General features: G+C 43.5%; 1 protein-coding gene across 1 annotated transcript in view; it reads right to left on the minus strand.

Annotated features, from left to right (window-relative positions):
• Positions 1–738: 738 nt before the first annotated feature.
• LOC311133617 (retinoblastoma-binding protein 5-like) overlaps positions 739–12,437 on the minus strand; it is a 41,382-nt gene continuing 29,683 nt past the window's right edge. Inside the window, exons 10-14 of the mRNA XM_084167137.1 lie at positions 6,514–6,631; positions 4,784–4,853; positions 4,400–4,647; positions 4,237–4,314; positions 739–2,863 (exon numbers count right to left, since the gene is read on the minus strand). Coding sequence (XP_084023263.1) covers positions 2,811–2,863; positions 4,237–4,314; positions 4,400–4,647; positions 4,784–4,853; positions 6,514–6,631 — 567 coding nt within the window. The 3' untranslated portion in view covers positions 739–2,810. The remainder of the gene's footprint in view (positions 2,864–4,236; positions 4,315–4,399; positions 4,648–4,783; positions 4,854–6,513; positions 6,632–12,437) is intronic.

The following is a 12,437-nucleotide window of genomic DNA, read 5'->3' on the forward strand; positions in this document are numbered from 1 at the left end:
TTTTTCATCGGCAGGGACTGGGAAACTGGTCAGAATTGAAGGAATGATGGATGGCGCTAAATACAGGGAAATCCTTGAGGGAAACCTGTTTCAGTCTTCCAGAGATTTGAGACTGGGACGGAGGTTCATCTTCCAGCAGGACAATGACCCTAAGCATACTGCTAAAGTCGAGTGGTTTAAGGGGAAACATTTAAATGTCTTGGAATGGCCTAGTCAAAGCCCAGACCTCAATCCACAATTGAGAATCTGTGGTATGACTTAAAGATTGCTGTACACCAGCGAAACCCATCCAACTTGAAGGAGCTGGAGCAGTTTTGCCTTGAAGAATGGGCAAAAATCCCAGTGGCTAGATGTGCCAAGCTTTTAGAGACATACCCAAGAGACTTGCAGCTGTAATTGCTGCAAAAGGTGGCTCTACAACGTATTGACTTTGGGGGGGATAGTTATGCATGCTCAAGTTCTGTTTTTTTTTTTTACAACAAAAAATATTTTGCATCATCAAAGTGGTATGCATGTTGGGTAAATCAAATGATACAAACCCCCAAAAAATCAATTTTAATTCCAGGTTGTAAGGCAACAAAATAGGAAAAATGGCAAGGGGGGTGAATACTTTCGCAAGCCACTGTATCTACATATACAGTACCAGTCAGAAGTTTGGACACACCTACTCATACCAGGGTTTTTCTTTATTTTTACTATTTTCTATATTGTAGAATAAAACTATGAATTAACACACATGGAATCATGGCAAGAACAGCTCAAATTAGCAAAGAGAAACGACAGTCCATCATTACTTTAAGACATGAAGGTCAGTCAATACGGAACATTTAAAAGAACTTTGAAAGTTTCTTCAAGTGCAGTCGCAAAAACCATTAAGCGCTATGATGAAACTGGCTCTCATGAGGACCGCCACAGGAAAGGAAGACCCAGAGTTACCTCTGCTGCAAAGGATACGTTCATTAGAGTTAACTGTACCTCAGATTGCAGCCAAAATAAATGCTTCACAGAGTTCAAGTAACAGACATATCTCAACATTAACTGTTCAGAGGAGACTGTGTGAATCAGGCCTTCATGGTCGAATTGCTGCAAACAAACCACTACTAAAGGACACCAATAAGAAAAGAGACTTGCTTGGGCCAAGAAACACGAGCAATGGACATTAGACCGGTGGAAATCTGTCCTTTGGTCTGATGAGTCCAAATTTGAGATTATTGGTTCCAACCGCCGTGTCTTTGTGAGACGCAGAGTAGGTGAACGGATTATCTCCACATGTGTGGTTACCACCGTGAAGCATGGAGGAGGTGGTGTGATGGTGCTCTGCTGGTGACACTGTCGGTGATTTCTTTAGAATTCAAGGCACACTCAACCAGCATGGCTACCACAGCATTCTGCAGCGATACACCATCCCATCTGGTTTGCGCTTAGTGGGACTATCATTTGTTTTTCAACAGGACAATGACCCAAAACACACCTCCAGGTTGTGTAAGGGCTATTTGACCAAGGATAGTGATAGAGTGCTGCATCAGATGACCTGGCCTCCACAATCACCCGACCTCAACCCAACTGAGATGGTTTGGGATGAGTTGGACCGCAGAGTGGAGGAAAAGCAGCCAACAAGTGCTCAGCATATGTGGGAACTCCTTCAAGACTGTTGGAAAAGCATTCCTTTATGAAGCTGGTTGAGAGAATACCAAGAGTGTGCAAAGCTGTCATCAAGGCAAAAGGTGGCTACTTTGAAGAATCTAAAATATATTTTGATTTGTTTAACACTTTGTTGTTACTACATGATATTTGTGTTATTTCATAGTTTTGATGTCTTCACTATTATGCTACAATGTAAAAAATAGTACAAACAAAGAAAAACCCTTGAATGAGTAGGTGTGTCCCAACTTTTGACAGGTATCAATCTTGAACAGGATTATCTATTTTGGATGCAATTTGAATGGAATTGATGGAGAGAGAGAGAAAGACAGTGCTCAAGTACGCACTGATTTAAAGCAATGATATGCGAGTGAAAGGCTGTTTTAAAATTCTGCAGCTGTAAATATAACACAATATCTATCTTTACAATTAAAAAGTAAGGTGACCCCGAAAGCCAGATGGAGATGTGTAAATTAGACGCGCATTCAGTCCTTATATTATCATACTGTAGTATAGCCTATGCATGCTACAGCAAATGTAGGCCTACCTGTCACAAGAAAAAAAGAAATATAATTTACCGGTTTCTCAGTTATATATCCCAGGAAAAGGGAGTGGGTTTTCGCAGGAAACCCGCTATTCAACCCTACTGTGCAGTGAGTGACAGAGCGACTTAAAGGAGCAATTAGGGTTAAGTACCTTGCTCAACGGCACATCGACAGATTTTTCACCTAGTCTGCTCGGGGATTCAAACCAGCGACCTTTCGGTTACTGGCCCAAAGCTCTTAACCACTAGGCTACCTGCTGCCCTTCTCTTGGTCCATTTCTGTTACTCTTACCAAAAACTGCAAAAAGAGAAAGTGTGAATCTGCCATGTTGCAGGGGCATAGAGTTACCAGTCAGAACTCTCATCCAAACCTGTGACATCATCAGGTCTCATACAGCAGTCTTTGATAGAATGGAGATAATCCAAGTACCATGGCAACACAGAAAGCGAGACAGCCGGTGGATTTACGAAACCCCACAGTCAACAGCCTGAGCGATGTGATGTCATAATGAGAGTTGAGTGATGTCACAAAAATTGTCTTTTGAGTTTAGGAGAGCGTAAAAACAGTTCAGGTGCCTGTCCTTCCCCCTCCAGAACCACAGGGGGTGATGATGAAGATGCTGGCTCAGTCCAGACCCACAATATCATGCTGTTTGTAGGACTGTGAAACCAGGCTCCCTGTAGGAAAGACACCAATAATATCACATATAATACATAGAAAAGGTCTCACAACGAACATACTCCTTATCTACTGAGGAGAAACGCTCAGGAATGATGTCCTTGTCTTGAACACTACATTTTGTCCGTCTTACCTTCTTCCCAGGTACAGAAATTATAGTGTATCAATTTCATACTTTTCCCAGAGCAGACAGTATGGTCAACATTAACTAAACACAGAATTCAAAGCAGAGGCATTTCAGGTATATCATCTCTTACCATAACGATTTTTCAATAATGCAACTTGAAAAGAGATGCTTTTGGAGGTGTATTGGAAAATAAAATGTGATTCAAAAGAATAAATTCCATCACTGCTTGCTTGCAAGGTTTCACTTATTTATTTCAATAGCAAACATTTGTCAATGTCTCCTTTTGAATCACTGATGCAATTTGACCCAATTACATTGCATAGCCCGGTGTCATGGGCCCGAGGGACACCAATGCATGAGTTGTTTTTTACAAACAAAAAATGAGAAGAACTTTGAACACAGCCTAAGACAGCTCAGTTTTGCTCAACTCTCAGTGTCTTGCATTGTGGTCCAGCAGGATGATTTGCCAGTTGTTAAAAAAAGCTTGGCAAACATCCCTTATCTTAGAGCAGAAAACTTGATTCTTGATTCCACAAATATACAAAACGTACAAACACCCAAACACACACACACATCCAACCTAGACACAAACCTGGATATACCCACCCACCAACACACACCTACAGACACACAAGCCCAGGGAAGAGCGAGGCCGGAGCGGAGTGGAGCAGGAGGGTCAAAGGGCAAGCAGGAAGTAGACAAACCAGCCGCAGGTCAGGTCAGGTCAGTATAGAGCCAGCTAGCCCCAGGCCAGTCGGCCAACCGGTGGCCATATTGGAAACCAAACCAAACCAACAACCAGGAAGCCAGAATCAAAACTAACCCATCTCCTCACAGTGGGGAGAATCTTTCTTGATTTTGTTTGGATTAGTCCCACCACCACATTTCAAATCTGTCCCAGAATCAGTTCCTAATCAGCAGAGTTAAGGGGGGTGGGTTGTAGGGTGGGGGGTTGGGGGTTGGGGGCCTGGGGATAGGGGGCAGTTTGGGCGGCTCAGTTAAAGGGTCAGTGTCTGTTTGTGGGGTCGGCCGAGCCGGGCCGCGGGAGCACAGGGCTGCTGAAGTATTTTAGCTAGCAGGATCAGCATAGCTCCCCGTGGTGGCATCATATCACATCCTTACCTGCAGCAGTAAGGCCCCCCTCCGCTCTGCCTTTCATCCCTACTCCTCCCACTTCCACTCCGTCAGGGTAGACCCTGTCCCCCCTGTAGGGTTTGGGCCTGAAGGGGAAGTCTTTCTCTTTACCTTTGGAGCCTTTCGGCCGTCCTGCTGTCTTCTTCTTGGACTTGCTGTCTCCCTTCACCCCCAGTAAGGGGTGCACCTCTGGGATAGGGGGAGAATATACAAGTCAAATAGGTATCCAATCAATGGTTAAAAATTGTTGTGTGTGTGTTCTTCTGACTCTCACCATCACTGGGCACCCCCTGTAGTTCGATGATGGTGGTGGTACGGCCCTTCTTTTTGGGCGGAGCTCCTTCTGAGGATGGCTGGCGCTGCTTCTTGTCCCCGCCCCCTGTGTGGGAAGAACCATCTTCTGCGGGGGCGGTCTGGACAGCTGCATCCGGAGGGGGACCAAATGGATTCTCCTCAGGGTCCTCTACCTCTGGAGCGATGGGCAGGTAGAGCAAGGCCTTGAAGTCTTCCAGCTCCTCATCACTAACACGAGGGGGTGAGGGGGCACAATCAACATTAGTATTGTATTGCAATTACATTTCTATTCAATTGCCTTGCCTATAAACGTCTCACTATCACAACACCTGTCTACCTTCATCATCATCACACACACACTCACCTGCTGCAAAAAGCCACAATGGGGTCAACAGAGGTCACATCCACCTCCTCATCCTCCGCAGCATCCACACCTGGGACACACACATGAACACACAAATACAGTGCCTTGTAAAAGCATTCATCCCCCTTGGCGTTTTTCCTATTTTGTTCCATTACAACCTGTAATTTAAATTGATATTTATTTGGATTTCATGTAATGGACATACACAAAATAGTCCAAATTGGTGAAGTGAAATGAAAAAATTACTTGTTTCAATAAATAAATAACAGAAAATGGTGCGTGCATATGTATTCACCCCCTTTGCTATGAAGCCCCTAAATAAGATCTGGTGCAACCAATTACCTTCAGGAGTAACATAATTAGTTAAATAAAGTCCACCTGTGTGCAATCTAAGTGTCACATGATCTCAGTATATATATACACCTGTTCTGAAAAGCCCCAGAGTCTGCAACACTACTAAGCAAGGGGCACCACGAAGCAAGCGGCACCATGAAGACCAAGGAGCTCTCCAAACAGATCAGGGACATAGTTGTGGAGAAGTACAGATCAGATTTGGGTTATAAAAAAATATCTGAAACTTTGAACATCCCACGGAGCACCATTAAATCCATTATTAAAAAATTGAAAGAATATGGCACCACAACAAACCTGCCAAGAGAGGGCCGCCCACCAAAACTCACGGATCAGGCAAGGAGGGCGTTAATCAGAGAGGCAACAAAGAAACCAAAGATAACCCTGAAGGAGCTGCGAAGCGAAGCTGTCCATAGGACCACTCCACAGAGCTGGGCTTTACAGAAGAGTGGCCAGAAAAAAGCCATTGCTTAAAGAAAAAAATAAGCAAACACGTTTGGTGTTCGCCAAAAGCCATGTGGGAGACTCCCCAAACATATGGAAGAAGGTACTCTGGTCAGATGAGACTAAAATTGAGCTTTTTGGCCATCAAGGAAAACGCTATGTCTGGCGCAAACCCAACACCTCTCATCACCCCGAGAACACCATCCTCACAGTGAAGCATGGTGGTGGCAGCATCATGCTGTGGGGATGGTTTTCATCGGCAGGGACTGGGAAACTGGTCAGAATTGAAGGAATGATGGATAGCGCTAAATACAGGGCCTTTCTTGAGGGAAACCTGCTTCAGTCTTCCAGAGATTTGAGACTGGGACGGAGGTTCACCTTCCAGCAGGACAATGACCCTAAGCATACTGCTAAAGCAACACTCGAGTGGTTTAAGTGGAAACATTTAAATGTCTTGGAATGGCCTAGTCAAAGCCCAGACCTCAATCCAATTGAGAATCTGTGGTATGACTTAAAGATTGCTGTACACCAGCGGAACCCATCCAACTTGAAGGAGCTGGAGCAGTTTTGCCTTGAAGAATGGGCAAAAATCCCAGTGGCTAGATGTGCCAAGCTTATAGAGACATACCCAAGAGACTGGCAGCTGTAATTGCTGCAAAATAGTTATGCACGCTCAAGTTTTCTGTTTTTTTTTTGTCTTATTTCTTGTTTGTTTCACAATAAAAAATATTTTGCATCTTCAAAGTGGTAGGCATGTTGTGTAAATCAAATGATACAAACCCCCAAAAATCAATTTTAATTCCAGGTTGTAAGGCAACAAAATAGGAAAAATGCCAAGGGGGGTGAATACTTTCGCAAGCCACTGTAAGTCCCTGACAAGTAGCAATGTCTCTCCCTTTATGCACACGTTTGTGTGTGTGTGTGTGTGTGTGTACCTGTCTGTTCAGGTTCACTTTTATCCTCGTCTTCTATATCAAACTCAGACTCTCTCTCCTCATACTCCACGTTCTCATCCAGCTCCTTAAAGTCTGGGGCGAACGCACTCCAGTTTTCCTGAACACAAAATCACAGCATGGAATGAATTAACCAACCCATTCCATTAGATCCACAACCATAACATCCATCCTCATCAGTAGACATAGTTTTGGTTCATGATTCTGGAATCTTGTGGACTCCTAAATTATTCCTCTTTTAACATTGCTTCAAGGGCGATTCCACGCCAGCATTTTTGGTATTCCAGACTGTTCTGGCAATTCTCACATAAAATCTTCAATGGGAGGAAGGATGTTTAAAGGTAGACTCAGCAATATGACGTAGATGCAGAAAGTAAACAGCATAGTGGGTCAATTTCCGCAAAAACTAAGAGCGTTGAAGCGCAAGGCTCAACTTCTCCGCTGTTTTGGTGCACTGGCTACCACGCTGTGAACAGCGTGAAGCAAACCCGTGCACATGTGCAGACACTGTATTATTATTATTATTTTTTTCACCTTTATTTAACCAGGTAAACCAGTTGAGAACAAGTTCTCATTTACAACTGCGACCTGGCCAAGATAAAGCAAAGCAGTGCGATAAAAACAACAACACAGAGTTACATATGGGGTAAAACAACACAAAGTCAAAAATACAACAGAAATACATATATATACAGTGTGTGCAAATTTAGCAAGTTATGGAGGTAAGGCAATAAAATAGGCTATAGTGCAAAATCATTACAATTAGTATTAACACTGGAATGATAGATGTGCAAGAGATGATGTGCAAATAGAGATACTGGGGTACAAATGAGCAAAATAAATAACAATATAGGGATGAGGTAGTTGGGCGGGCTAATTTCAGATGGGCTGTGTACAGGTGCAGTGATCGGTAAGGTGCTCTGACAACTGATGCTTAAAGTTAGTGAGGGAGATAAGTGTCTCCAGCTTCAGAGATTTTTGCAATTTGTTCCAGTCATTGGCAGCAGAAAACTGGAAGGAATTGCGGCCAAAGGAGGTGTTGGCTTTGGGGATGACCAGTGAGATATACCCGCTGGAGCGCAGACTACGGGTGGGTGTTGCTATGGTGACCAATGAGCTAAGATAAGGCGGGGATTTGCCTAGCAGTGATTTATAGATGGCCTGGAGCCAGTGGGTTTGGCGACGAATATGTAGTGAGGACCAGCCAACAAGAGCGTACAGGTCACAGTGGTGGGTATTATATGGGGCTTTGGAGACAAAACGGATGGCACTGTGATAGACTACATCCAATTTGCTGAGTAGAGTGTTGGAGGCTATTTTGTAAATGACATCGCCGAAGTCAAGGATCGGTAGGATAGTCAGTTTTACGAGGGCATGTTTGGCAGCATGAGTGAAGGAGGCTTTGTTGCGAAATAGGAAACCGATTCTAGATTTAACTTTGTATTGGATATTCTTAATGTGAGTCTGGAAGGAGAGTTTACAGTCTAACCAGACACCTACATATTTGTAGTTATCCACATACTCTAGGTCAGACCCGTCGAGAGTAGTGATTCTAGTTGGGTGGGCGGGTGCAAGCAGCGTTCGGTTGAAGAGCATGCATTTAGTTTTACTAGTGTTTAAGAGCAGTTGGAGGCTACTGAAGGAGTGTTGTATGGAATTGAAGCTCGTTTGGAGGTTTGTTAACACAGTGTCCAATGAAGGGCCAGAGGTATACAAAATGGTGTCGTCTGCGTAGAGGTGGATCTGAGAGTCACCAGCAGCAAGAGCGACGTCATTGATATACACAGAGAAAAGAGTCGGCCCAAGAATTGAACCCTGTGGCACCCCCATAGAGACTGCCATAGGTCCAGACAACAGGCCCTCCGATTTGACACATTGAACTCTATCTGAGAAGTAGTTGGTGAACCAGGCGAGGCAGTCATTTGAGAAACCAAGGCTATTTAGTCTGCCAATAAGAATGCGGTGGTTGACAGAGTCGAAAGCCTTGGCCAGGTCAATGAAAACGGCTGCACAGTACTGTCTATTATCGATCGCGGTTATAATATCGTTTAGGACCTTGAGTGTGGCTGAAGTGCACCCATGACCAGCTCGGAAACCGGATTGCATAGCGGAGAAGGTATGGTGGGATTCGAAATGGTCGGTGATCTGTTTGTTGACTTGGCTTTCAAAAACTTTTGAAAGGCAGGGCAGGATGGATATGGGTCTGTAACAGTTTGGATCTAGAGTGTCACCCCCTTTGAAGAGGGGGATGACCGCGGCAGCTTTCCAATCTCTGGGGATCTCAGACGTTACGAAAGAGAGGTTGAACAGGCTAGTAATAGGGGTTGCGACAATTTCGGCGGCTAGTTTTAGAAAGAAAGGGTCCAGATTGTCTAGCCCAGATGATTTGTAGGGGTCCAGATTTTGCAGCTCTTTTAGAACATCAGCTGTCTGGATTTGTGTGAAGGAGAAGCGGGGGGGGGCATGGGCAAGTTGCAGCGGAGGGTGCAGAGCTGGTGGCCGGGGTAGTGGTAGCCAGGTGGAAAGCATGGCCAGCCGTAGCAAAATGCTTGTTGAAATTCTCGATTATTGTAGATTTATCGGTGGTGATAGTGTTTCCTAGCCTCAGTGCAGTGGGCAGCTGGGAGGAAGTGCTCTTATTTTCCATGGACTTTACAGTGTCCCAAAACTTTTTGGAGTTAGTGCTACAGGATGCAAATTTCTGTTTGAAAAAGTTAGCCTTTGCTTTCCTAACTGCTTGTGTATATTGGTTCCTAACTTCCCTGAAAAGTTGCATATCGCGGGGGCTATTTGATGCTAATGCAGTACGCCACAGGATGTTTTTGTGCTGGTCAAGGGCAGTCAAGTCTGAGGAGAACCAGGGGCTATATCTGTTCTTAGTTCTGTATTTTTTGAATGGGGCATGTCTATTTAAGATTGAGAGGAAATTACTTTTAAAGAACAACCAGGCATCCTCTACTGACGGAATGAGATCTATATCCATCCAGGATACCTGGGCCAGGTCAATTAGGAAGGCCTGCTCGCTGAAGTGTTTTTGGGAGCGTTTGACAGTGATGAGGGGAGGTCGTTTGACCGCGGACCCGTTACGGACGCAGGCAATAAGGCAGTGATCGCTGAGATCCTGGTTGAAGACAGCGGAGGTGTATTTAGAGGGTAAGTTAGTCAGGATGATATCTATGAGGGTACCCATGTTTATGGATTTAGGGTTGTACCTGGTAGGTTCGTTGATAATTTGTGTGAGATTGAGGGCATCTAGTTTAGATTGTAGGATGGCCGGGGTGTTAAGCATATCCCAATTTAGGTCACCAAGCAGTACGAACTCTGAGGATAGATGGGGGGCAATCAATTCACATATGGTGTCCAGGGCACAGCTGGGGGCTGAGGGGGGTCTGTAGCAAGCGGCAACAGTGAGAGATTTATTTCTGGAAAGGTGGATTTTTAGAAGTAGAAGCTCAAACTGTTTGGGCACAGACCTGGATAGTATGATAGAGCTCTGCAGGCTATCTCTACAGTAGATTGCAACTCCACCCCCTTTGGCAGTTCTATCTAGACGGAAAATGTTTATAGTTGGGGATGGAAATTTCAGAATTTTTGGTGGCCTTCCTAAGCCAGGATTCAGACACTGCTAGAACATATGTGACTGTGTTAGAGCGAAGTCTTGAATCTCACTCATCTCAATATCTGCGGTGCTGCTCGTGGTAACGTCATTTCGCTGAGTCTACCTTTAACATGCTTTTTACATTGGTATCACAAACCATTTCCTTTTATAAGACAGAGATATTTGCCATCCATTGAGTTAGACTTAACCATTACTTCCAATGGTAATCGACCCAGTCGTCTACTGGCTACCAAGCTTTGCAGTAATGATCAATTAGCGGATATTGCAACCATTGAATATGACAACAATTCTATATGCCAATCCCTCAGCCATAGTAATAACAGGCAATACCTGCTCTGTTCAGAATAACTAGAAGTAGCAGGCAAGGTGATCCCATCTCACCTCTGCTATTTTTATTTTCTATGGAGCCCCTGGCCCAGGCAGTTCGACAATCGAAAGAAATTACACCAATATCTCTCAATCCTACGGATTACGTCATCTCATTATACGCCGGCGATATCTTACTTTATCTAGATAATGTATCTCAATCTCTCCCAAGCGCTTTGAAGATCATAGACAAATTCAGCTCCATCTCAAGTTCTAAAATAAATCTAACCAAATCTTCCTTACTCCCCCCTCAAGAACCCGACAGAGGACCCAATCTCTAATTATGGAATCCCAATTGTTTGTCATTTTAAATATTTAGGAATAGATACAGTATATTTCCTTCTTTAGATAAAACCATTGCCGAAAACTTCAACAGAACGCTCAAATCAATTAAATCAGACCTCAGTAGATGGACTAACATTTCAGTCGCTCTCACCGGCAGAATTTCTATTGTGAAATTGAGTCTCCCCCTTCCGGTTATTGGGATAAAATCCACAGAGCGTTTTCAAAATGTATATGGGAAGGTAAGAGATCCCGGACTAAATTAATACATTTACAGAGAGGGCATTTCACCCAATTATAAATTGTTTTAGATATTACTCTTCCGCTCCCTGGCTGATAACAGAGAGAAATATGGTGGTCCCCATTGCCCTGGAAGATGTGGTGTTCATTGGTCTCTCTCTTAAACAATGTAAACTACGCTTTGGACCTATTATTTATCACACAAATCTATGCAACTGGGAAACGAAATGGCACGCCCAGACTCAAATATTTAACAATTATGCCTTGCGATCTGGAGGATGGCCTTTCACATCGCCCCAATGGTCCAAATGTGGTATCTGTATCCTTGGCGATATCATGGATAGTAATGGTTTGAGGAAAGATGAAGATGTGGGTGGAGGGGGGCTAGGCGGGGTAGAAGACATGGTTTCCGGGTGGGGAGGGAGGATGTGGGCTGGTGGATGGTGATTGACGGGGTTGGGGAGCCTTCTTTATTTTCCTTGCATACAGAATATTACAAAACTGTTGTTGCTGTTCTTTGTCTTTGTATGCATTTTTCTTCTTCTTTCGAGTGGCAGCCCACAGGTACAGGAAAGTATGAAATGCAAATATTATAACTGAATGTATGAATATATCTGAATTAATATGACTTTGAATGTTATACCTGTCCCTGTAACCCCTTCTGAAAAAATGACAAACTAAATAAAAAGTTGGTCACAAACAAATAACAAAAATATTTAAAATCATGATGAAAGTGGCCCTTTTAGGATCTATTCCTACTGTAAAAAAAAAAAATCCTATGATCCTTGGTACAGACCATAGAGAGCCTATTAAATGACTAGAGGGGCTATGTCATAAAGTGGGGGTGAAAATTGTAGCCATATTGGCCAGGGAGAAATGGGGTGAAAATGGGGTGAAAGTGGGGGTGAAAATTGTAGCCATATTGGCCAGGGAGAAATCCAAATCAGTCAATTTGGAATGAATGGCAGTAGAGGCATAATCCTGATTTTTCTTATGCAGGAAAATAAAAGTAAGGCATGTGATATATCAGAAATTGTGTAGTAGAATTATTGTCAACATAGAACATTGTCATATAATCATAAATACAGCTTATACAGATTTTATACACATTTTCTGTATAAATAGCCTCTAAAATACATGCATAAAGACCATAATTGTCTCCATTTTAGTTTTTCTTGGAAAGTTGTGAGTGCTATTATATGATACAATATCAGTACTTGTCATCAACTGATTTGACCCCCCCCCCCCCAAAAAAAAAAAATTTTTTAAATAAAACATTGTAAAGTGGTTATCCCACTGGCTATAGGGTGAATGCACCAATTTGTAAGTCGCTCTGGATAAGAGCGTCTGCTAAATGACGTAAATGTAAATGTAAATTTCAGCCAGTGCATGGCTGTGT

The sequence above is a fragment of the Coregonus lavaretus genome, assembly GCF_964263955.1.
Source record: "Coregonus lavaretus genome assembly, chromosome: 8".
NCBI lineage: Eukaryota > Metazoa > Chordata > Actinopteri > Salmoniformes > Salmonidae > Coregonus > Coregonus lavaretus.